The sequence below is a fragment of the Notolepis coatsorum genome (genome assembly GCF_963971535.1).
Source record: "Notolepis coatsorum genome assembly, chromosome: 15".
Classification (NCBI taxonomy): domain Eukaryota; kingdom Metazoa; phylum Chordata; class Actinopteri; order Aulopiformes; family Paralepididae; genus Notolepis; species Notolepis coatsorum.
The window spans coordinates 49,091,873-49,118,797 of NC_140179.1; the positions used below are offsets into that span (position 1 = coordinate 49,091,873).

Here is a 26,925-nt window from a genome sequence, read left to right on the forward strand (position 1 = left end):
ATCCTTAATTATTTTTTCCCCTATCTAGGTGGGTGGTCTCCCCTTATCACAGCCTCAGTGTCTTATGTGTATTAGATCTAGTTCTCGATTACAGGATAAATTGTGTAACATATAACTGGGATGTTTGTTGACTTTATTAAGCCCTTTTGAACTTTGGTATACAGATTTGGGTGCACCAGGGTGGCCAGGGCAATTCAATGAGAAGACAACAGTTCAATGAGAGATCCGCAAGGACAACAAGGATGGTTGCAACAAGTGTGCAATAGGTGTTGAGGTGGTCAACTGTGTGTGTGTGGGGGGGGGGGGGGTAAAATACAAGGGAAATCTGTTGTAACTGGAAAGCAGAGGCAACATGGCATCAACAATGTCCATATAGATAGACTGATCCATCGTGGTTACCACCCAAGAAAGCAACGTGCAGCTTGGTGAGGTAGTGCAGGTTTTTAATTTTTAATTTTTTGTCTTTCACACCTTATAGGCAGCTGCACATTTTACTTTTTCAATCTATGAAATAATTTGCAAATCATAATGGATGCCTCTCAAATATGATATTAACATCTAAAAAATATTTTTAACCTAGATACAAACCTTATAATAAAGAGCTCACTATTTTAATTATGTTCACTGATTAAAATGATTATTTATTCTATGATTTGATTGATTGATTTTTTTTTTTTTATGTCTTACATACAGGTGTATGCCCAGCCCATATGGGCTTACAAGACATAAACAATAAGTATAGTATACTTGACAAATTACTTGACAAATTATGACATTGACAATAGGTTATATAGACCAAGATGGCCACAAATAAAAGAAAATACAATAAAACGTAATATAACACAAGCTGAGCAATGTATGTAAACAAAGAAACAAGAGGAATTCATATAGAATTATATAGGATATAGTGTGTTTTGTCTCAAGTGCCATGCTTTCTCCAAAAATCCTGCAATACTGAAGATGTCCTCCACAAAAAAACAACTCAACATACAACTCTCAGACTGCCTAAACAAATCTGGATTTACAATTAGAATTTTCTCAAATAAAGCCCTCCTCAAATCGGTGTACAAAGGGCAATAAAAAACAAAATGATATTCATCTTCCACCACTCCCAGATCACATAGAACACACAACCGCTCATCAGGTTTACCTTGGAATCTACCCACTTCCACAGCCAATGGCAGGGTGCCAGACCTCATGGGCACAGAGACCTCAGTCTTCTCTTTAAGTTTAACATTACATCATAAGGTTCAGTAAAATACTCATTTTTAATTACAACATATTTTCTAAGTTTAGGTTTTTTCCATATCTCCACCTTCCACTTATCCTGATGGATTGTTGATTATGTGAACCTTACACTGCAGATTGTTCATAAAAATCATACTTAAGTCAGCAGAAGAAAAAATCATGGACATCTCTCTTGACCAGGGATGACCGTGTGTTCTGTCCCAGTTAAATATCTTTTTTGTCACCCTGTCATTTGGCAGCTGGACCAGGCGGTTCCATAACCTAACCATTTCACCTTTTTGCTTGACCAAGCATGAGTCCCAACCCATGTCCCCTTCTATAGCCCCTTTTGCTGTATATTTATTTATGGACTCCCAAGAAGTATCTCATGGCACGGTTCTGGATAGCATTACATTCAGGTGCATAAAATAAAACAGAACCCACCATTGAATCAAATAATTGTGTAAATGTTGAAAACCCAAGGTCAGTGCACACTTTCATTTTACTCAACACACCCTCTATGGAATTCCTTACCACCTGCATTAACTAGGGTTGAAAAAAAAACAGACATTTAAAAAACACCTTAAAAATCATATAAGAAAGAATGGTACGGTCAGTTAAGTAAACATAGTGGGTGATTGAGAAGATGGGTATATGTGTGATTTGTGAACTTAGATATTTTATTATAATATTTTATGTGTTATCAAATCAAATCAAAATGTGTTATTGAGGTGTATTGTATTGTATTGTTTTATTGTATTGTATTGATTGTATTGTATTGATTTTATTGTATTGTATTGATTTGTGTGGACCCCAGTAATAGTAGCCTATGCCTGTGGCAATGGCTAATGGGGATCCGAATAAACTAAACTAAACTAATAGTGCCCTTCCTGCTGACTCAGACAGTATTTTCCTTCGAAGCTCATGTACTCATGTATTTTGTGTTTGCTAATTTTGTGTTTGCGAATGTATTTTTATTTTTTTTACTGACGTGACGAGAGTACTGTACACAATTAGTTGAGTTTGGCCTATTTGTAGTATGTCAAAATGACCCTGTTGTATTATTAGATCTGACATTATCTGTAGCTGAAGACAGGCAGCTAGCAGCACAGTCCAGGCTGGGTGAGAACTGTTTTAGATCAAGGAGACCACATGGTTTTTCTTGGTCTGATCATCATTACCTACCTACCAGTATATATCATTGACCATGAGAAGCTATTTAATTTTCACCACTGTCAGTGAATGGTGATTGATACCGTGGAAAGCTATTGTAAATGTCTCCATCTACCACTTTATATCTATGATAGTGTCCTCGTATCCACGTTTTAAAAGTGGACTTTTTGGTGGTTCTGGCATATCTCTGATAGATTCCTTGTGAATACTGTAGCTAGTAGCTACAATGGCCCAGCTATCTGTAGACGGTATGGTGGCGCCCATGCACACAACCAGTTGTCCATGGTGTGAAGTACTAGTGGAGTGACGTGTTATTGTGGCCTACATCTCTGAAAATATAAGTCAAGAAGAACTAGACCCCCAGGGCCAAGGAGAGAGACAGGGAATTAAACACTTCAACACGGTAATATGAGGGCAGCTCAAGAAATGTCACAGGGAAAGCCTAGAGAAGTTTCTTTGTTTTTTAAGTTAATTAACGTTTTCAGCGTGGAGCCCAATTAAAATAAATAATCTCTCACCCTGGGACACCAGCTCATTAAATTATAGTAGATATTATAATGTTGCCATCTGCGAACCACCAGAAATAGGTTGCACAACTTGCACCCATAAAGAAAGCAGGCTTCAGAGGAATGAGGATGGAATGTCTGTTATGGCTGTGGCCAATGCATCTTTCATCTTCTGCTTGTGTAAGGAAGTTGAACTCTCAATTTAGAAATGTTCTGCTCTATGTGTTCTTTGAGTGTATTTTCTTATTTTATTGTATTATATTAGATCATTTATTTAGAATAGAATAGAATTTACATGGTCCTCTAGCATTGTTGGCTGCTTGCCTTTGCAATTGATTGATTGATTGAAAACTTTATTAACAGATTGCAGAATGGGTACAGTACAGCACAGCTCAATACATACAATTGTTAAGGGGATGCAGACCAGAGAAAGACTTTCGTCTTGTTTACATCAGGGTCCCCCATTTTCAATTCATCATAACATATATGACACACACGACATACAGATAGACAGTACTGCTACATCTATACATTTATGACATACCAGATTTGCAAATACAGTACTGTTTGTGATACAAAAAGTCTCCAGAAAAGAGTGTATATACATTTAACGTAGAAACTGTACATTGGAGGAGGTTGGGTAGGTGGGGTGGGGTTGGGGGGGACGGGGACTGTACACTGGAGGTGGGGGGGGGACACTGTACACTTTACATTGGAATACTGACAAAGCCATACTTGGTCATTTACTGTACAACTGTAGCAGCGACAGGCCACAGAGCGGAGACGCCGCCCGGCCGACAGATTAATGCCAGAAAGCGATTATTATTTAGTAGAAAATAAAGAGTATGATTTTGGAAACTGCAACCTGTCTGTGTGTTGTTTATTCTGCCACCCCTGCACCTGGAAGTGTGTGTGTGTGTGTGTGTGTGTGTGTGTGTGTGTGTGTGTGTGTGTGTGTGTGTGTGTGTGTGTGTGTGTGTGTGTGTGTGTGTGTGTGTGTGTGTGTGTGTGTGTGTGTGTGTGTGTGTGTGTGTGTGTGTGTGTGTGTGTGTGTGTGTGTTATCTTATCTAATATTATCTAATCTTATCTTATCTAATGTTATCTTTAGATTAATTTCTTGGAATTCCTCTCGCTTCTTCTCCGATTGCAAACGATACCGCCACCTGCTGGTTACAGGTTGAAAAAGCCCTCAGCTCGGAACTAGGCAAAATCTGCATATGGCTCGCCGACAACAAACTATCATTACACATGGGCAAAACAGAGTCCATTCTCTTCGGTTCAAATAACAAACTCAGCTAGACCGACGGCTTCTCGGTTACAGTGGGTGACAATATTATCACAAGGAAAGATGAAATTACCTACCTGGGTTCCATCCAATTATGCCACATCAATGTGGAACGCCCTGCCTAAAGCTGTAAAGGAATGTGAATCACTACCCACCTTCAAAAACACTCTCAAAAAACACCTACGTGAGACTGCAATTCGAAACTGGCCCCTACAAATGTCCTAACCTAGTTGTACAGTAAATGACCAAGTAAGGCTTTGTCAATATTCCAATGTACAGTGTAAAATGTGTGTGTGTCCCCTACCCAACCCCCCCCCCCCCCCCCCCCCACCTCCAATGTACAGCCCTCACCCAACCCACCCAACCCCACCCCACCAACCTCCTCCAATGTACAGTTTCTACGCCAAATGTATATACACTCCTTTTCTGGACACTTTTGTATCACAAACAGTACTGTATTTTTGCAAACCTGATATGTCATAAATGTATAGATGTAGCAGTACTGTCTATCTGTATGTCATGTGACTCATGTATGTCATATATGTTATGATGAATTGAAAATGGGGGACCCTGATGTAAACAAGACGAAAGTCTTTCTCTGGTCTGCATCCCCTTAACAATTGTATGTATTGAGATGTACTGTACTGTACCCATTCTGCAATCTGTTAATAAACTTTTCAATCAATCAATCAATCAGAGGCTAATCTTTCCTGTGACAAAATGGCATCCAATGTAATAAAAAAAAGTCAACCAACGAACGCGATTCTTGTACCGGATCTCCTCTCTGGTAAACAAGAATACCCTGAAGACTCTGGCAGGAGCACTCATTCAAGGGTACTACGACTATGCTTGCACCTCATGGTACCAAAGCACCTCAAAGGCACTAAAAAACAAATTACAAACATCTCAAAAAGCTAGTCAGACTACTGCTTGACCTGACTCCTAGAACCCACCTCACCCCTGCCCACTTTGACAACCTAGGATGGCTTAGAGTAGACGACAGAGTACAGCAACTTGCAATGGGCCTGGTCTACAAGATACACTACGCGACCAAGGTACCCATGTACATGTCAAAATACTTCCCAAAGGTCAGTGAATACCACGATCACAACACCAGAGGGAGCTCCACAAATCATGTTAAACCCAGATTCGGCTCAAACAAGGGACTAAACACGTTTCGCAATTATGCCACATCAATGTGGAATGCCCTACCCAAAGCTGTAAAGGAATGTGAATCACTACCCACTTTCAAAAACACTCAAAGAACACCCACGGGAGACTGCAATTCGAAACTGGCCCCTACAAATGTCCTAACCCAGTTGTACAGTAAATTACCAAGTATGGCTTTGTCAGTATTCCAATGTACAGTGTAGTGTGTGTGTCCCCTACCCAAACCCCCCCCCCCCACCTCCAATGTACAGCCCCCACCCACCCACCCAACCCCACCCACCCAACCTCCTCAAATGTACAGTTTCTACGTCAAATGATACACTCTTTTTCTGGACACTTTTTGTATCACAAACAGTACTGTATTTGCGAATCTGATATGTCATAAATGTATAGATGTAGCAGTAGCCTACTGTCTATCTGTATGTCATGTATCATGTCATGTTATGATGAATTGAAAATGGGGGACCCTGATGTAAACAAGACGAAAGTCTTTCTCTGGTCTGCATCCCCTTAACAATTGTATGTATTGAGCTGTACTGTACTGTACCCATTCTGCAATCTGTTAATAAACTTTTCAATCAATCAATCAATCAATCAATCAATCAATCAATCAATCAAGAGAAAGACTTTCGTCTTGTTTACATCAGGGTCCCCCATTTTCAATTCATCATAATCCGTGTCCCTATGTCAAGCAGATGATGAGTTTTAAACTATTTGACATCAATATATAATTCAACTATAATCGTAGACAGTAGGAATGTGCTAAATAAACTGTCCAGTACTATCTGATCTTCCATACCAGCGCGGAACCCGAACCCCCAATGGGAACGTTATATACGCCGATCAACACGGACATTTGTTTGAGACGCACCGGACACAGCGTGAGGGTTACAGTGTTAAAGTCTGCAGCACAGAAGTCTCGCATCTCGTAAGTTTCGATTTAATTTCTATCTGTTTTTACGCATCACCCCGCAACACAAGGCGGCTAATCTGTCCTTTAGTCCTGCAGTATCCTGTGATGAAATGTCTTTGTGTAGGAGACGTAACCTATTGTTTGGTGGTTGTCTTCTTACTAAATCCAATGGCGGGAGTCCCATCAGCCACATGATTACACCACGCACTGTGTGTGTTCCGACATCAGGAGAAGCAACTGAGTTTATACTTATCAGATGGTCACGTAATGTCTTTGCAAATACCTTGCAAACATGTTGCACAGATTCACAGGGTGGGGGTCAAACATTTCAGAAATCTGATTTAGATATTTGCCTTTTATCATTAATTTGGACAACATTATCATATGATGAATTGAAAATGGGGGACCCTGATGTAAACAAGACGAAAGTCTTTCTCTGGTCTGCATCCCCTTAACAATTGTATGTATTGAGCTGTACTGTACTGTACCCATTCTGCAATCTGTTAATACAGTTTTCAATCAATCATTGTGTATCATGATTCGAAATATCCTTTTTTCTTCATATATATAAATACAATCAGGTACTAGTAAATAAACATTGTTTTATTGTACAACTTTATTTCTGCAATTCTTGCACGAGAGGTGCTATACAAATAAAGTTTATTTATTAACCCTCAGTTTTCTTTCCTGTAGCTTCGCATCACTGCAAACGGAGCTGTCCATCAAACACACAGGATGTTGAGAACCGCCTCAGTGCAGGTAAGATAAGAACCCCAGAGCCCCTCGGAAACCAGTGGACTCGAGTCATAACTGATTCACAGAGTATATTACTTTTTTCAATAGAAATAAAACCCATTTAGCATTTTTGCATATGAGAATGCCCACATTCATTGAATAAAAAAAAACGTAATTTGTAAAATACTAATCTAGCTTTACCATTTTGGTTAAGTTTGATCATGTCCGAGGCCAAACGCTCCGATAGCGCGAGATACTAGGAGAAGACTACTGCAATGCACTGCTCGCTGGCCTCCCGGCCACTGCCACTAAGCCTCTTCAACTCATTCAGAACGCAGCGGCCCGCCTGATCTCAAACCTACCGAAGTCGGCCCATGTCACCCCACTTCTTAGGGACCTGCACTGGCTCCCCATTGCTGCACGAATCCGCTTCAAGGCCCTCGACCTAGCATACCGTGCGGCAAAGGGAACCGCTCCCGCCTACCTCCGGTCAATGGTCTCTAACTACACACCCTCAAGACCCCTACGCTCTGCATCTTCTGGCCGCCTCAGACCTACTCCTATCCAAGCTCCGGGAGGGTCATCAAAGAGAAGTCGCCTATTCTCAGTCCTTGCCCCACAATGGTGGAATGAACTACCCACCCCAGTTAGGACAGCCGAATCACGTCCAATCTTTCGCCGTCGACTAAAGACGCACTTCTTCAACCATTATCTGAATTAAAAAAAATAAATAAATAAAAAATCTAACCCTAACTAACCGTACTGTCATGCACTTGTCCTAATAAACTAACCTACACTGTAGCACTCAACACTTTGATGAACATTGTTGCTCAGCTGATAGAGTTGTGCCCTTCCTGATGGCTTGTCGTACAGAACTTGTAAGTCGCTTTGGATAAAAGCGTCAGCTAAATGACTAAATGTAAATGTAAATGTAAGAACATACCCCATATCGTTTCTTTTATGACTCGGATCTATTAAAATAACAAGGGACACACAGCACTGAACCGTGTTGAAAAGACGGGAGCCAAGGCCAATGCAGGAAGCTTGGCCCCAGAAACTGTCTATAGGAAGGTCGATACGTCATGACTTAACCACAGAATACTTAGTCGGACAACATTATAAACTGAAAATGCGGACAGCAAAGCTATTTTATAGGTTTGTGCAGCAGAGTTACAGTTAAGTTGCACTTTCACTGGAATAGACAACTGGTAACCTAATGTAGTCTTTATGTAGTCTAAATATTTTTTTAATTAAGTTGAGGAAATGGCACGGACGAGGGAGATAGAAGCCTACAGAAAAATAAATAACGCACATCCTCTGTTCCTTGGCGCTGAGCCAAACTGTAAAAACAGTAGTACATGAACACTTGAACTTTTACTTGGAAAAAGACAGGAAGGGTCGAAACGTTCTATATCTGCCGTTTGTCACAAATAAACGGCTTTGGAGCATTGAAAAGTGAGTTGCGAGCCATGCTTTGTTCACGGGAGAGAGAAGCGTAGCCACTGAAGGGTGTGGATGGCGGAGCCGCGGATGGAGTTTGTACTCCGGTCTCATCCCCTGCTGACTCGTTGTGTCTGATGCCTAAAACACTGAGCCTCTCCTGACTACAAGTGTACAAAAATTATATGCAAATGAACAAAGGACAGCTGATTTACAGGGTTTTTTGTACCGAGTACTGAATTTTGCCGATTCCGGCCAGGCCTATAAATGACCATATTATGGCCATGTCATACATCTATGGATCAGGCCAAATCTCCTCTTTCCAATGGCAGAGTTAAATCTGGATGTGGTACCATCAGGTGGCCGTTAGAGGGCAGCAAAGACTGAATGAAATCTACTGTAATTGCAGTTACTTTTGTATAATGTCCAATTCTCGAAGTCAACTTCCTGCCTGTTGTTGCTAGGCAACTGCAGCGTGGGGGGTAACTGCCCCGCCTCGTACATTGTGTACGGTTCATTTAGTGCAGAAACGGATCGTTAAAGCGTCAAATTAAAGACTATCAAGCAGAATTTTCTTCAGTCCTTCACAATGCCAAAGAGCTGCTGTGTTACGCGTTGTACTAATGACAAAAACAGAAATCCAAATCGCAAGTTTTATACCATTACGGAGGAAAAAGTGGCTGGTGGCTAACTCGCTCTGTGTTGTGGTCGTGGTAGCTACATGCTAAGCTAACGTTAATTACATAATATTGAACAGATAGGAGCTTATTTTATCTAATCTTACGTGGATGTTTGATCGGGTAGTGGCACACGTGGTACCACCACGTAAGATTAGATAAGATAAGCTCCTATCGGTTCGATATTATGTAATTAACGTTAGCTTAGCATGTAGCTACCACGACCACAACACAGAGCGAGTTAGCCGAACGTTAGCCACCAGCCACTTTTTCCTCCGTGATGCATCAGCTGGTATTATATAAAACTTGCGATTTGGATTTCTGTGTTCGTTATTAGTACAAAACGTAACACAGCAGCTTCAATTTGGGTATTCGAGAGATGGCCATGTCTGCAGGTGTTTTGTATGGACATTATGTCAAGTCAATCAGGGGGAGATCTTTGACTCATATCTCGCCTTAGAATCACCAGAAATGCTTTCAAAATAGTGAAATGCCATGTTGGCCTCAATATTTTCAAAACAAATCGTATGAAAATGTTATGAAATGAACAAGAATGTGATAAAACATGTAATAAAAACGGACCTCAACGCATGCATTTGATGGTAGAAATCCATATGGTCCCCCTATACCAAGATGGCGGCGGTCTCGTGACATCAGAGTGTCTTCGAGAATGTCCATACATGTTTTCGACATTCACAAGGTAAAGAAACAATATACGTTGTATTTTATGGCAATAGCGTTGAAGTTTGTTCGACCCGTGAGATATAAACACACGAAAATCACGTCAGAAAAATTATGTGAAAAATGGTTGGACTTCAGTTTGTCGGCGGATGGTGTGTGAGCTGGGTAGTGTAGTTTTATGAAATGTTCCATGTCCATTGAAAGCCCTGGGTCTCCTCTTTTTTAGGACTACAACGATTTTATGAGTGCTTCTTCTTCTCGCGTCTAAGTCGTCTGTTTCCGGTGCAATGCGCAGGGATTTTAATAACATTTAAAATCATTGGTAAACAAACGTAGTGCTGAAAATATACACATTGACTGCTGTTTTTGATAGTTAGTCTTTACTCTTGGCTACATTTGAAAAAGAAACGTTGCAACATTACTGTTACGGACTGTATGGATCTATTTATGACATGAAATAAGTTTAAGAGGTTAAACCCAAAATGTTCCCGCACCAGGGGTCTCATTTATAACATAAAATGTATAACAAAAAGTTAAAACCCCCACAAACTAAAGTATCGTTGGATTGTTTTATTCACCGGCCTCCCAATGTGCAGAGGTGATATTTAAAAACAGTGACACAAGCGAAAATAACATAAAACAAAATACACTATACTTATACCTATAACATGAGTTCCCCAATAACTCATTAGTTTACACAGAAATAACAAAAACACTACAGAGCTTCACCACCATAATTCTGTTACCATACTACGACCGACCAGTGGGAGGCATAGTCGAGCAACGTTCAAGACGGGGGGGAGGGGAGAATTGGAAATACGAAAATTGGGATGGGAGAAACATAGAAAATAAGGAGAAAGTGGATAAAAAAAATAGATATAAAGTGGATGATGACAATGACATAAAAAAAAAGGAAAATAATTAAGATATAAAGTGGATGACGGAGAGGACAGATCAGACTGGTTAACATTGTGACATTCTTATGTAAACTGTAAACACAATGGGCCATATCGAGGACAGCTAAATGATCCAGTTCATGTCCATATATCATACGATAAGTCGACATAATTATCGCGTGTCACGGTGATTCTGTGATAGAATACTATGAATGAATAGCTTAATTTTGATAGAACACTACGAATAGCTTAATTTTGTTAGGATACTATGAATAGTTTAATGGTGATAGAATACTACAAATAGCTTAGTCTTTACAGAATACCATGGATATCTTAATTTTGATAGAATACTTTTGAATAGTTACATTTTGTCAGTTCAATTGTTGTCTGCCTCTCAAAACACACTTGACATTTATTTAGGCCAAAAGTAGGCTGTAAGTAAAAGATAAAGTAAAGAAAATAATCACTTTGGCACCGTTGTTTGATTTAGTAATTATTGACTATTAATTAATGAACTGACTACTAAACTATTAACTAACATATAATATATCTTCTGTGTTTTCTCCTCAGGTGTTTAGACAGCTGGTCAGACACCGGAGCACAGATGCCCCCAACCACCTCCTGGAGAGATGTAAGTCCATAGTGTTGTGTGTGTCATTCAATAAAAAAAAATCAAATAGCTTATTGTGAATTCCTCATTTCAATGAAATGTCCTCACAAGCATAGCAGGGCTGGGTTTGTACCGGTCATCCGTTTTTTGTTTTCAAGTCACAAGGTCCCGATTCTGTTTGATTTTGATTAAATTCGATATCGACTCAATTAGCCTCGATGACGCGGCTGGTTTCATGGGGCCCAGCGTCGTTTGGTCAACCGAGTTTCTGTAGTAGTTAGGCAGAAACCCGGCACAACGCAAGTAGAGTAACATCCGCAGGATGGGGGGGAGCGCTGGAAATGAGGCATCGATTTAAAAGATCCATCTCTGGGTTTTTTTTTTTTTTTTTTTTCCTGGCTCTTTTATACGTTTATCGCATTTATACTTGGTCAAGTTCGACCGACAGAAGCAGGCTGAAAGGGTTCAGATGGGGGGGAAGACACTCTGGGAAAGGCACGGCTGCAGTCCGGGATTCGAACTTGCTCAGCCCCAGATCCGTGACGAGCACGGTTGTCCACGGCGCTGAAATAGCACTCGCGGTACGTGGTGAGCTACTGGAGCTCCCCGCCATCTCTGGGTTTTAACAAGCCATATTGGATTGCTCAAATTAAATGATTAAATATTGATTTATTTATTTCTTTATTTTTACCTGGCCCTAAAGTAGGGCTTGGAAATGAATCATGTTTTTAAGTCGGGTCGTTTTTCCAGTTGAATTATATTTAAAGAAAATCCACTTTTTGTTTGTTTCCAAGTAGGGATGCACCGATCCGACTTTTTCAGTCCCGATACCGATACCTGGGCTTTGGGTATCGGCCGATACCGAGTACAGATCCGATACCCATTGTTCAATTAATAAACTATTAATTAATTAATTGTGCGAGGCAACATCAGGCTTGACTTAAAATATTACTTTCCTAACTTGGTGAAACAAAATGTTAACAAATGAACACATAGATATAAATGTACTGAATTGTTATTTCTTATTTTATTATATTTGTATATATAAAAAAATAAATAAAAAATCTGATTACATTTTTTTTTTTTTACCAATACCCGATCCAGCTATTTTAGTCATATCGGGGCTGATATCAATATCGGATCGGTGCATCCCTATTTCCAAGGTCCATGAGTAATCGTGTTAAATAATCGCGATCTCAATATTGGTCGAAAATAATCGAGCAGCCCTACCCTAAAACATAGGTGTGTGTGTTCTCTCCAGCGATGAACCGCGTCCAGCTGTTGGGCCGGGTGGGTCAGGACCCCGTCATGAGGCAGGTGGAGGGTCGCAACCCGGTCACCATCTTCTCCATGGCAACCAACGAGATGTGGCGAACTGGAGACTCACAGATCAGCGACACAGGTAGGAAGGAAGCTATGAGGGTGATGGAGAATAAATGGAATAAGTGATAGGGCTGGCCGACTAATCAAGTTACAATTATGATTTTTTTTTATCCACTTTTTCTCCCATTTTCAATTTTTCTCCCATCCCAATTTCGTATCATCCAATTCAACCCTCCCCTATCTCGAACGCTGTTTCTTGCCTCCCACAAGCCGGCTGCAATGTGGACTAAGTCATACATTGCACGAGTCCCCTCCGATACTCGAGGTAACAGCAGTCGCATCTTTTCGCCTGCGCGGCGCGATCTTTCAGGGTTTGGGCTTTGGAGGGGCGCCGCCCCCATCGCTTCCTGATTCTACCGCGCAGGCGCACCAACCGACCTGTAGGAGTCGCTGTCCACAACGCCCGATCCCCACCCATCAGTTTCCCACCCCCTAATACTGCCAATGTGTATTAGTACGGACGACCAGCTAAACTGAAAGCAATGTGGAGCGCTGGGCTCGAACAGGTGAACCCAGCGCTCCAGTATTCGTGGTGAGCGCCTTGCCCACTGCACCACGTAGCCGCCCTTACAATTATGATTTTGACTTCCCGCAATCACAAAAAACAAGATAATCTAGATAAAAACCAGTATTGTGCCGCATGCCGTGTTGCTCTCGTTTTGTCTTGTGTTGTAAATGCAGCACACCCTGCCTTCCAGTGCGCTCCCCTTCAAGCCCAAACAGTAGTTTCAGCATCGTGTTGAGACGGAGGAGGGAGCCACGGAGCGTTTTCTCCAGTTATTTTGAAACGTCTTTGGTAACTTGTAGGGATGCACCGATATGAAAATTTGCCACCGATACCGATTGTTCAACTAACACAATCGGCCGATACCGATATTTGTGGCAAAAAATATATATTTGTAATATAATTTTTTTATATATATATATTTTTTTTTGTTTTTTTTTTGTTTTTTTTCTAAATGAAACTACTGTATATTTGTATGTATTTGTAGGCCTCTTTACTTACTTAAAAAAAGGAAACATCAAGAAATATGTTTATGGTATTAATTCCACCATGCCATGTAGCACTATCCCTCTCCCAGTATGGTCTGGCGGCCTGCAGCTGGATACTATTGTCTCAACCAGAGCTCTACCAATGCAATGGAACAATTTTGATTGACAGTCGATTCGGCCAATTACGTCACACCGCTAGCACCCACCTCCTGCTGTTCTTGCCACCAATCGGCAAGCGTTTATTCATTTTCTACTTCCGTGCATGCCGCCATTGATCTGCTTGCGAGAACCACAACAAGCTTACGTTAGCTGCCCGCCGACCAGCGCTCCACAGGATGACCAAATGAGACATAATGATTTTACTGCAACGAATGTTATAATAAAACAAAGCCTTTCTATACATTTGTCTGATTGAAAACTTTATTAACAGATTGCAGAATGGATTGGGTACAACTATCGGGGCTCTATGAGCACCGGAAGGAACTGAGCTAGTAGTTCGGGTAAATACTATGCTTATGTTATTGAACGTGTAACACTAACTATATAACGTTAATGCCACAAAACGAATGTTTGTCATTTTAACAGCAGATACTTTCTTAAATGCCATCTTCCCGAGAGAGGGGTGTTGACGGGGAGCTGTGATGGGTTCGCTTGGTTGTGTTATTAGCATTGAACAGCTAACCGAAAGCTAGCGTTAACTAACGTTAAAGGTTTAGCCATAACGTTACCTTGGCTAAAGTTGGGGCTATTCATAATTAGCAATAATGGCTGCAGACCTGCAAGCAAAGTACAGCAAGTTGGCAAAGGAGTATTCCAACGTAAATCACATTTTCACCAGTAACTTTAGTCTTTCCATCTCCCGGTAGCTCATGCTAGCTAACCTAGCTCATGTTAGCGTCGTCACTGAGCGACTACCTTGCGTACACAATTAATGACTTGTTGCGGACAGCCATATCGGTGACAATGTTTAGCTTTTAGTGCCAAATGATAAGAGTCTGAAGCGGAGTCTCAAAAGAGAATGTTGAATATTTAGTAGTAACTTTGATGCAGTAGCTTGTGTGTGTGTGGGGGACTGGGGGCGGCGTTGTGCAGGACGCAACTGAACTTATCGGCTACTGCCATCGGCACATTTGAGCTTATCGGCCGATAGGCCGATTGCAGTCAACAAGGCACTTATTGGCCGATACTAGGGATGCTCGATATTGGCTTTTTTACCGATACCGATATTCCGATATTGTCCAACTCTTAATTTCGATACCGATACCGATATCAACTGATACCGATATATGCAGGGTTTCCCCCCAAAAAAACTGAATAATTTCAGGTAACTAATAATTTCACTGGATGCATTCAAAAGGCTTTCTAAATGTAAGCATTATCTGTGCAAAATATGATCATTAAAAAAGTAAAAATTAACATTACATATCTCTTGTTGTTGAATTAAACCAACATGCATACTTTTGACAATAAATAAAATAAGAATTGGTTCTTACTTGCTTGCCTGGGTAAATAAAGGTTAAATAAATGTTAAATTTTTATTTTTTTATTTTTTTTTACCGATACCGATATTTTCCGATATCACATTTTACTGCCGATAATATCGGTCGGCCGATAATATCGGACATCCCTAGCCGATACCGATACCCGACCGATACATCGGTGCACCCCTAGTAACTTGTAGATGACAGAAAGGCAGCCTTCGGTCAAGAAGAAAGGTGAAATAAATTTGGTTGTCGACGTCATATGATGTTTTCAAATCGATTTAATAACCGTGATTTCAGTATCAAAGTGATCGTGATTTGTGATTTTTGCCATAATGGAGCAGCCCTAATAAGTGTCTGAATGAATCTTTGAAACACAGAGAGAGTTCCTTGTATTACATAGTGCCAAGCTGGTACCTCCTGCGGTCGATGGTGTCTTTCATTGCATCGTATAATGTCGGGTTTCGCTCGTTCACTTCTAGTCAGCTGGTGTGAATATCTGAACAAGTCTAAATGCTCTCGCCGCGGTCGTTCAGAAGGTTTCTGTAGCTGCGGCCTTGTCCTCACTGTTTCCACACGACTCCCTGTTTCACTCTGGGCGCACCTTCTCCTATCAGAGCGTTAACTGCGCAACTATGACCGGAGACGTTCGAACGCATGGCGTGAAGAAAATGGGCTACATAATTATTATTGTTTACAAAATAGCATTGGATTTATTTCATATCGCAACGATCGGAACAAACACTAGGCCTAAAATATACTGAAAGATCTTGACTGGTGGGCGTGACGTGATTACGTTACCGTTAGGGCTGACCTTCGATTTTTTTTTTTGGAATTCGAAGCTTCTGGGCTGAGATTCGAAGCTTCGAAATTAAAAATGAAAAATGATATAAAAAAAAAGTTATGTTGTGGGAACTTGTACAGCACTTTGTTCAACTTTGTCAGTGCTGTAAAGTTTAAATCTTAGACAAACAAAACACTTTGCTTCCATGAAATATTGTAAGCCGTCATTTGAGGCTTTATAAAAGCAGCACAATGAACACAAATGTCAGTGCCGAGTCCGACCTCATCTTAAATAACAAACAGCATTGCTTGTTGAAGTTAACAAAGAGAGGCGGAGCTGATTTTGCAAAAAAAATAATATATATATATTTTTTTACATAATCGAATTTTATTTTCATATTTGAATCCCATGCCCATCGAACGAAGCTTCGAAGTATTTAAGACGGCCCTAGTTACCGTATCTTCTGACTGTGTGTGTGTGTGTGTGTGTGTTTAATCCGCAGTTACCACAACAGGAGACGTCAGTCAGAAGACAACGTGGCATCGCGTGTCTGTGTTCAAGCCTGGTCTGAGAGACGTCGCCTACTCGTATATTAAGAAGGGGTGAGAACCAGCTCCGGGGTTGTCACCAGCTTGGCTGGGAGAAGCTGGCGGGGTGGGTCCGGGTCGTTGTAAACAGCGACTCCTACAGTTCGGTCGGGGCGCCTGCTAAACGCGGATAGGATCTAAGTGGGATAGTGTGATCCTTCCACACGCTACGCCCTCTCAGTGAGAATCCGCGCTGCCAGGTGAAAAGAAGCGGTTGATTGGTTGGACGTGTGTCGGAGGAAGCACGTGGTAGCCTCCACTCTCCCAGACCGACTGGGGGGTAAGTGCGCAGCGACCAGGAAGGGGATTGGGAATTGGCATAACGACTAACATTGGGATAGGAGAAAATCGGAGGAAAAAGGAGGGGGGAAAAGATCCAAAAAAAAAAATAAGAAGAAGGGGTGAGAACGCCCAGAGATACTCTAATAAACCAAGATGATTCATCACAAGCTGAACCTAACCCTACCAGTATGTTAAGAAGGGGTGAGAACGCCCAGAGATACTAATAAACCAAGATGATTCATCACAAGTTGAAGCAGCTTTCTGTCTCGGATGGGACATGTTGTTAATCCTGAAATGTTTATTTAGGCACTGGAGGGAAATGACATAGGCACGCCTCAAACCTAAAGCCTAGTTTTCACCAGTTTGTGATGCCGGCATAGCAGGATGATTTGGCTTTAATTAATCAATTGGCTGCACTTTTAATAACCAAAAGTAATGTTTATGTTTTCACTCTAGGATGTGGGGTAGCCAGGCAAGGAAGGAAATAATTGATTAGGAAGTCAGTCTGTGCTAGACACGATGGAAGAAAGAGGTGCTGGAAAGTAAATTATTTTATTATTTTATTATTATTATTATTTACTTTTAACACTTTGGTTGCCTAAGGTTAAATTCATGATATACCATAGATTGCCAGCGCTATTTGTCTATGGAGAAAGTCCCCTTCTTTGCAGGGCTATAACTTTTTAAATTCTATTGCTACATTGCCATTATTATGGCCCATTCAAAGTCCTATATGTATTGTTCATTGTGTAGCAACGTTAAACTTTTTCATTCACATATTCATAGTAAAGTATGGTCTAATGTATAAGTATGTTTTCATCTCTTTCTGCAGCTTTCTCCAGAACGTGATCTATAGCCCCAAATACATTATATTGATGATGCAATACAGTTTTATGGCAATCAGCGCGATATAAAAAATTCCAACTAGACGTACTTCTAGAAGTTACTACACGTCATCTGATGTTGACCGGATGGGCTAGGGGCCGTTTATAATTCCGTGGGCAGCGTTATACCAATCATCTAATGTGGGTCAAATGTTGATAATAGCAGTTAGTATCGAAGACGGTAACGTTACACGCTGAAACTCACCCCAGTCTCCGCGCGCCGTTGGGCGATCATCGTAGAGTTGAAATCTTATCATTATGGGATGTAAATTTACCCGGTCCATCTCCAGCTTGTATAATGGTATATACGTCCAAATCATGTTGTTTATCGTGTTATTGGCAATCGATCACTGTGTAGCGTGACGAGCCAGAGTCGCGGGACCTATAGCGAGCACCCGGAAGTACTACGGATGTAGCACAACCTCTATGCCACTTCCTGTTAAAGCGATTGCGCCGATCGGCCACCAGATGGCGCTCCTGAACCGCCAGAGAGCTCAGTGGGTCCTGCTGGTGGATCTCAGGCCAGCGGAGGGGACATATGAATCCGATCGCAGATTTTTGAAATATTGATATAAGGACGCTGTACAGCGTCCCCCGGCAACTTGAGCATGGCCAGCAATGACGTCAAAACACGTTTCATGGCAGAATACAAATTATAAAAAAAAAATAAACTTAACTCATATTGTCAAATTTAAGGAAATTGTATGAAATTGATATACCGGTAAATAAAATAAAAAAGCACAATAATAATAATACGTTTTTAAAGGTGCTATAGATAACATTCAGCCGCTAGATGTCGCACTAGAGAGCACCAGCATGTAATTGATCCAATCGGGTGCATTCCACGTGGGGAAATGGTAAGTAGGGAGGGGATACAGGCCTGCAACATTCATTTTGTACCCGCCAACATTTTTTAAATGAGAAATTAATGAATCGATCATTTCTTTGGAAGAAAAGCAATACTTTGGAATGAATGGAATGGACTTTATATAACCGCTTTCATCCAAAAACGCTTTACAACTTATGTCTCTCATTCACCCATTCACTTGCATTCACACACCAACAGCAGAGGCAACCATGCAAGGTGCCAACCTGCTCATCAGGAGCAGTTAAGTGTTAAGTGTCTTGCTCAAGGAGCCGGAATCTAACCGGGAATCACCAGACGACCGCTATGCCTCCTTAGCCACTGTGGCCCCACTTTTATTTTGCACCTTGATGTGTTACAGATGATTACTCTACATAGATATGTCATCTATAGCACATTTTAAATGTGGAATGGGTTGTTCTGCAGGGCCAGAATCCTGGTGGAGGGGAAGCTGGACTATGGAGAGTATGTAGACAAGAACCAAGTCAGACGCCAGGCCACCACCATCATCGCAGGTCGGAACACGCATACTGGACATACACACGCATACATACTGTATATACACACACTGTACATACAGTACATACACACATGTACTGTACACACACATACTGTACATGCAGTACATAGTTACACACATACTGTACATACACACACATGCACATTGTCAAAGGAAACACATATATACATACACACACATATACATACATGCATACGCACATATACTGTACATACACACGCATCATTGTCAAAGAAAACTGACACACACACACAAGTGTGTGCTACATGGTGTGGCAGAGCTGGACAGCAGCCTGCTCTCAGGGTTGTCTGCTCTTTCTAACGACTCCACTTCCTCTCTCCCTCTAGATAACATTGTATTCCTGAGTGATAACGTGCGAGACAAGGTCTGAGAGGATCCTCCTCCTCGAAGACGGGAAGACACTTGTTCCATAGGACTTCTCTCCTGTCTCTGTACACAAAAAAAAGACTTGAGGACCTAAAATAAAAAAAGAGAGGAACTATGCGTTATCCAATCCGAAAGGGGACCAGATATGATGTGACACCGCCGTGGCTGTGATTTTGGCTCCCCCTATTGGTGAAAGCAGGTTGGCGTCTCAAGCTGTCAACAGTAGTATGCTGAACTGTCAACTCATACTGTGTACAATTACAATTCCCTGTTCTTTTTAGCATATTTAGCATACTTTTTTTTTTTTTTTTACATTATAGAATGTGATAACTGTTGTTTGGCTTGGTGGCAGGGCCTTGAAGCATTTATATCATCGGTCAAGTACAGGAAGAAAAGAGGCAAAATTAGAGATACAACCGGGCATCATGGTTACGCCCACTGTATACACTGTTATGGTTATGTTGCGTGATGATCATTTGGCGATCACAAAACGTGGATTCATTGGTCCTAGACTACAAAGTATCTCCTTTCGAAAGATGACTTCTTAGTCCAGGACCGGCTTTGAGCTATACGTCTGTGAAACGGGTGATTTTTGGAACTTACAGTGGGGCTTATAGAGGAACGCCACCCAAATAGAGAATTCCAATTAAGACTGAGACCACTTATTGATGTGTGGGTGCGTGAAATCGTTAAGTGGCGTCACTTATCGTTTTTTTTTGCATGTGTTACATAAATTTGAATACTTTTTTATTAAAGAAAAGAAACGATTATACGTTATAGTTTGTGTGTCGTGGGCCAACTACAGCATCGCAAAAACTACAGTGAGTGCACGTGACACACACATGAACTAACGTTAAATACGTTTCTTTTTTAAGAAAAGGGAATTTAAAAAAAGTATATATTTTATCCATAATTTTGTCCCGATTTATCGATTCTTCCAAATGGCATATCGTCTCTCAGCCTTAATTCCAATCTGTTATTTCCCACGGCCCAGGGAAATTCAGGCAATATTTACGAACACGCGCTACTCTCTCTCCCAAAGCCAGAAACCCAAAGAAGTAAAGACTCAAACTTGTGATGTCATCAGGTGTAAAAGTCTGGAGCTGCTCCGTAGACTATGAACAGGAGATTTTGTGGTTCCATTTTTACTTCTACCCAAATGAGCGGCATTCTATAGTAGAGTTCTTGGTTCTGAAGCAGAAACTGGACCCGTTTACTTAGAACATTCCCCTGGGTGTCTCTTGTGTCTCATTGGAGCAGCTTCAGACCAAGGAAATGATCATTTCCACATTGGTGCCAAGTGTGGAAAACGTTCACTTCGGCCGACATCGAGTTTAATGGGATCGACCATCTCCTCGTTTATTAACATTTACATTTAGTCCTTTAGCTGACTCTTTTATCCAAAGCGACTTACAAGGTCTGTACGACAAGTCATCTGAGTAACACGGTTCATTGAGTGCTACAGTATAGGTTAGTATATTAGGACAAGCACATTGTAAGGTTAGTTGGGGTTAGATTTTTTTTTTTTTTTTTTTTTTAATGCATCGTTTAAACAGGTTGTTACCTCGGATGTCAGTTATCGGCAAGTTGCGTTGTTAACTAGCTAAAGTTTGATATATTGGTTGATGTATAATTCCTCAGTTAGCTGGTGGGTTTTGCTTCTCCATGCATCTCCCATAGGCTTCAATAGTACTGGCACCAAAGTCTGGCAGAGCATAGAATGCTAGTATTCTGACATTCTTTTTATATATATATATATATATATATATATATTCTTGCTTCAGACTTGATGACATTACAAACCTTTTGAGTTTTAGCACTCTTTGTTGAATTCGGGTGAGAGTTGTTCATGTTCACTTAACATTTCATTGGCCAAGGAATAACTTTAAAGGAACATGCCAATGTTATGGGAAATGTGCTTACTGTCGTCTCCAGAGTCAGACAAGAAGATAGATACCCGTTTCCTCTCTGTGCGTTCACTAGAAAGCTATCCGGCTGCAAGCTAGCCTAGATTACGACTAATCTGAAAACTCCTTGAGATGGGTTTTTGGCCAACAGCTAGGCTAGTGGTCCGTATCCCCTACTATTTCATTTGTGCTAAGCTAGGCTAGCTTGCAGCTGCATAGCTATTCTAGTGAACGCACAGAGAGGAAACGGGTATCTTATCTTTTTGTCTGACTCTGGGGAAGACTAAGTGCATTTCCCATAATGTTGGCGTCTTTCTGAATGTAAAAAGTACTGAATGAGAACGGATGGTCTTTACGGTGTAGGGATTGTTGTCGTTTTTAGATTACAGGTGAGATACAAGGCTCTCTGTGAGGTGAAAAACTGTCTACTTATAAGATGTTCCACCGGCCTGCAGTTCTGCCCGAAGCGCATCATGTTGTCTCCTTCTTGGATGTCTGGAGGACATGTCCACTCGTCTTGTGTCTCCCTTCTCAGTTCTTCCTCCACGTGTCCCTTTTGTGTTACTCTCATGCCTCCGCTCTACTTAGAAATCGAGATAGTTTCACGTCCACAGGCTAACGGAATATCACGTGTCATTTCCTCCCACCAGAGAGGCTTGGTGAGATTACAGCTGTTTCTAGACGGAAGGATTCTGGCGCCTGCCGTTTTGTGTTAAGATAATGTAGTACTCATCATGTTGTTATATTTACCTGTATCCTCTTCTGTTAAGAATATACCTTATTTTTGTGTTCAAAACCACTGAGTGTTGCTGCTGATTTTCTGTTCACATATTAGACCTGTCGTGGTCAAATCCATTGGGGGAGGTTTGAGTGAAATTGGAACATTTACACAGGCGGCCTGCAATTCACGGTCTGTTGTTGCAGCCAGGTAACCCAAGGTCAGCTGCACCTAAAGATTCATACTTAAAGTTAATATTTGGATACTTTAAGATCCCCTCCAGGTGTATTTTAAACCCTTGAAGTGTTCTATATTGAATGACAATTTGTATGAACATGTTTCATGCCAGGATCTATGAATATACAAATTGGAAACAAGCACCCATTGATATTTACCAGGAATTCCAATTCGGCAGCTCATATTCTTTCAAGACATGTCAGCAAGACCTACTCGGCTTTCTGTGTAGCTGAAGCTAAAGGTGTGAAATTACCACAAAGTGGACCACGATAAGTTTGACTTACTGGTGACATCACACATGCAACTCAGATTTCAGGGAAGTACAGAGAAGCTCTCCCTCTTCAGGGGAATAATGAATAAGGCGCTTTGATGACAAGTTCTGCACAAATAATCTTAGTAAAAGGCATGCCTCCATGAGGAGTTAACCATACAAAAACATTTTTAAGTTTATATAATACAATCTCTTAGAAGTATCCAGATGTAAGCCTGATGTGGCCATAGGTTCGGATGGTAAAACTGAGTTTAAGGAGAAGTTTTTGAAGCGTTGTCATTCCCATATTTTTCATGGATTCTCGGATTTAAGGTGATCTAGATTACCCACTAGAGAGCACCAGCATGTCCCAACAAGCGGCATGTTTATTCAATCGGCCACATTCATTTTGGAGCTGCCAAATATTTTTTAAATGATTTTTTTAAATTCATAAATCAATTATTTCTTTGGAAGGTAAACCAATACATTTATTCCGCACCTTTCTAAAAGCTCTGTGGATGTATGCATGTAACTGTTATTGGTCTACATAAAACATTTATCTATAGCACCTTTTCCTATCGTTTTTTATTTTATTCGTTTAGCCGTCTGAATGTTACTTAGGCTCTGGGGGGAAATGGTGATGTCACAAGGGGGACACAAGCAATCAATTAGCTGTCCTTTTTCGAGCCAGGAACACTGCTTACTTACTGCACTGCCCACTTTGTAGTACAGTTTGTATTCATGGGCAGACATGGAACCAAGTCATTGTTTTGTAAGTCTCAAGCCATGTCAAAGCCAACAGAGTAATAGTTAGTAGTTTGTTCAATTTAGATGATTCTTCACTGATGCACAACTTCCTTCTCAGCTCACGCAACTTGATTGGCGGCTGATGGATTTATACGTTTTACACTTTTCATGGCATAATTTTTCTTACATTTTGGGCACGTGTCGAGTATTTAAAGTCATAAGGCTCAAGTCCAAGTCATTGGTGTCAAAGTCTTTCTTGATTTTGTTGAGATGAGTCTGAAGTCATCATATGTGTGAATTGAGTCATGTGATTTAAGTCCACACCTCTGCTCATGGGTGGTGTAGTCAGGGAGGGAAGGAAATAATTAAAGGTGCTACAGATAACATTCTGCCACTTGATGTCGCACTAGAGCACAATTGTCATGTCATTTATCCAATCCGGTGTAATTCCATGTTGGGATATATGTAACGGATGGTATCGTGAAGCACAGTCAAGAAGGGCTGGGGTGAGTAGCGGTGCTATGGGTTAAACTCACTCTCACATCCTCAAAGACAGATAGACACGTTGCGAAGTAGTGAATTCACCTCTTGGTATAGCGGTCTGTGTTGCTGCCCGCGGTGTGGGAGACGGGGGGGTTTGACTCGCACTCGGGGCATCAAAGTTTGAACAATGGTGCCGATTTACCTGGATGCCTTGGGTGGAGTGGAGTGAGTTTGAGAGGGTGAGTGTAACGGATGGTATCGTGAAGCGCAGTCAAGAAGGGCTGGGGTGAGTAGCGGTGCTATGGGTTAAACTCACTCTTACATCCTCAAAGACAGATAGACACGTTGCGAAGTAGTGAATTCACCTCTTGGTATAGTGGTCTGTGTTGCTGCCCGCGGTGTGGGAGACCGGGGTTCGACTCCCACTCGGGGCATCGAAGTTTGAGGTGACGTCACAACCGTTACATATGCACGCAACATTCAACGAACAACATTAATTTGTCATTCAGGTGATTGGTGCCTCTGGGAGTGAAAACCTTTGTTGCGTGTGCAATGTGCATGGCCAAAAGTGATGCAGAACTTGCAAAAAAATTTTGCTGGGCAGGTAAACTCACTCTTGCTTATTTCTCATGTTACATTGATGCACATTTCAGACTATTCACAATCATTTTGATTCACGATAAGATTGTCCTTATTGGGAAGACAGCCTTTGAGTCTATCAATGGCTTGATAAATACAGATTCAGTATAGTGTGATGGGCCTATTGCACAGTGGTATAGAAAGTAATTAAAAGCCATACTTGTAAAAGTAAAGATATCTTACTTGGAAGTAAGTCACCCACAAGAGTAAAAGTCTTAAAGTAGCTCACATTAAATGTACTTAAAGGAACATGCCAACTTTTTGGGAAATTAGCTTATTTGCCATCTACCCTGGAGTTAGACAAGCAGATGCATACCCTTTTCTTCTCTGCATGCATTAGGCTTAGGGAACAGCTGCACCGTTAGCCTAGCTTAGCGTCATTCACTGGAAGTAGGTGTGCCAGTGTAGCCTAGTTCCCAACAGTCACGAAATACAACTCAAACGCTATCTTTTTTTAATCCACTTTTTCTCCCTATTTTCTATTTCTCCCATCCCAATTTTATATTTCCAATTATTCCCTCCCCTGTCTTGAATGTTGCTAGACTGCCTCCCACTGGTCGGCTGTAGTGAGGATAGAAGCCTTGCATCACGTGTCCCCTCCGGTACACGAGGAGGCAGCCTGTCGCATCTTTTCACTGCAGCAGCTTGAACTGCCCCCGCTACTTTCTGTTTCCGCCGCACCGGCGTCACCCAACCGACCTGTAGGAGTCGCTGTCCACAACGTCCAATCCCCACCCACCGGCTTTCCCACCCTCTAACACTGTCAATTGTGTTAGTATGACGGCCGGCCAAGCCGGTAGCAACGCAGAGAGCTGGGCTCGATACCAGCATCTCCTGCATTAGTGGCGAGCGCCTTGCCCACTGCGCCACTCAGCCGCCGACTCCAAAACGTTCCTGTAAACATGTTGTGACCTGTGTATTTACCACGTGGAGGAAAAATAAGCAGATATATACTCAGAACTCCTTTTTGCCGAACCACTGCTGCCTACCATGAAAAGGAGACTAGTATTAATGAAATACACAACAGTTTATTTTCTGATGTGAAAAAAATCTAAGTAGTGTGTTTACTAAAAGAAGACATTCAAATGAAAGATTATTTCAACTTTATTATTGGTCAACACAGAATTTATTTCAGCAATATATGAAACTTAATTGTTTACTTAAAAAAAAGGTTATAGTAAAGTTCATGAGTTGAGCAATATATAACCTACACTTAACTCATTCAGCACCAATCACGGGAAAAAGTCGGGTTAACTCGCCAACCGTTCAGTTTTTAAATTAAAGGAAATATTAAAAAAGTCATAAGAAAAAAGTGTATTGATTTAATATCCATCATCATCATGAAACAACTGCATTTGTTAAGTACTTTTCAAAATAGCTTTATAGGATTAAAACAATGAAATCACTACTATATAAAATGAGAATTAGAACAGTTACAATATAAATTGTAAATCTTTCTATATAACTTATACACCTACAGTATATACTGTACTGATTTCTGTTGTTAAAAGATGTGCTCATTTGTTACCACTAAATTCTATCAAACAGGTAATTCAAGCTCTGGTTTTGTCAAATCTTGACTATTGTCCTGCAGTATGGTCGAATGTAACAACGAATAAACTGAAAAAATTACAAATGGTACAAAACAAAGCAGCACGTATAGCGCTTCGCTGTGAGTACAGAACTAATGTTGCAGCGATGCACAGTTGTTTAACTTGGTTACTTGTCAAACATAAATTACTCTGCTCACTCCTTGTATTCACTAGGAATATTCTTGTTACAAAGATCCCCTCAATTTTATATAACAATTTATCAATAAGTCTTGACAGACACAACCATTCCACCAGACATGCTTCTGCACGAGGTTTTACACTTCCAAAAGTGAGGTCGAATGCAATGAAGCGAACTGTCATGTTCCGTGGTATGCAGGAATGGAACTCTCTTCCCAGACATGTTAAGCAGGAGAATAGTAAATGCCGTTTCAAAATCGTGGTAAAACAACATTTTCAACCAAAGAAATTGACATTCCCTAATAGATAGTGTGTACGTAAATGAAAATGTATGTGTCTGATATTTTTATCTTGTATTATGAATTTGATTAGGGTTTTTATTGTTGTTTTAATTGTCTGTATGACATGTAAATGTTGTGAGTGTATAAGGGTTTTTATTGTTGTTTTAATGGTCTGTATGTCATGTAAATGGTATGAGTGTATAAGGGTTTTTATTGTTGTTTTAATTGTCTGTATGACATGTAAATGTTGTGAGTGTATACGTCTGTAACTGTATTTTATGTGTTATGGACCCCAGGAAGAATAGCCCCAGCACTGCTGTGGCTAATGGGGATCCAAATAAACTTAAACTTAAACTTAAACTGTATAATACCTCTCTCTCTCCCCCTCCGAGACTGTCTGGTGTGGCAGACAAATATATCAAGCACCTTCAACTCATCCAGAATGCAGTCGCC

At 40.9% G+C, this 26,925-nt stretch overlaps 1 protein-coding gene across 1 annotated transcript; it reads left to right on the top strand.

Annotated features, from left to right (window-relative positions):
• The first annotated feature begins 6,235 nt into the window (after positions 1-6,235).
• ssbp1 (single-stranded DNA binding protein 1) lies at positions 6,236-22,176 on the top strand. The gene is made up of 7 exons (XM_084330101.1): positions 6,236-6,290; positions 6,969-7,034; positions 11,275-11,335; positions 12,576-12,716; positions 16,458-16,557; positions 19,000-19,088; positions 19,441-22,176. Exons 2-7 carry the CDS (start codon positions 7,011-7,013, stop codon positions 19,482-19,484), a joined length of 459 nt encoding a protein of 152 aa, XP_084186227.1. The 5' UTR covers positions 6,236-6,290; positions 6,969-7,010; the 3' UTR covers positions 19,485-22,176.
• The last annotated feature ends 4,749 nt before the right edge of the window (positions 22,177-26,925 follow it).

Bases quoted from the DNA above. Each gene is read 5' to 3' on its own strand.
- ssbp1 (XM_084330101.1), top strand. From the start codon at position 7,011: ATGTTGAGAACCGCCTCAGTGCAG. The intron at 11,336-12,575 runs GTAAGTCCATAG...TGTTCTCTCCAG, and splicing joins CAACCACCTCCTGGAGAGAT to CGATGAACCGCGTCCAGCTG. The intron at 16,558-18,999 runs GTGAGAACCAGC...GTTGTTCTGCAG, and splicing joins TACTCGTATATTAAGAAGGG to GGCCAGAATCCTGGTGGAGG.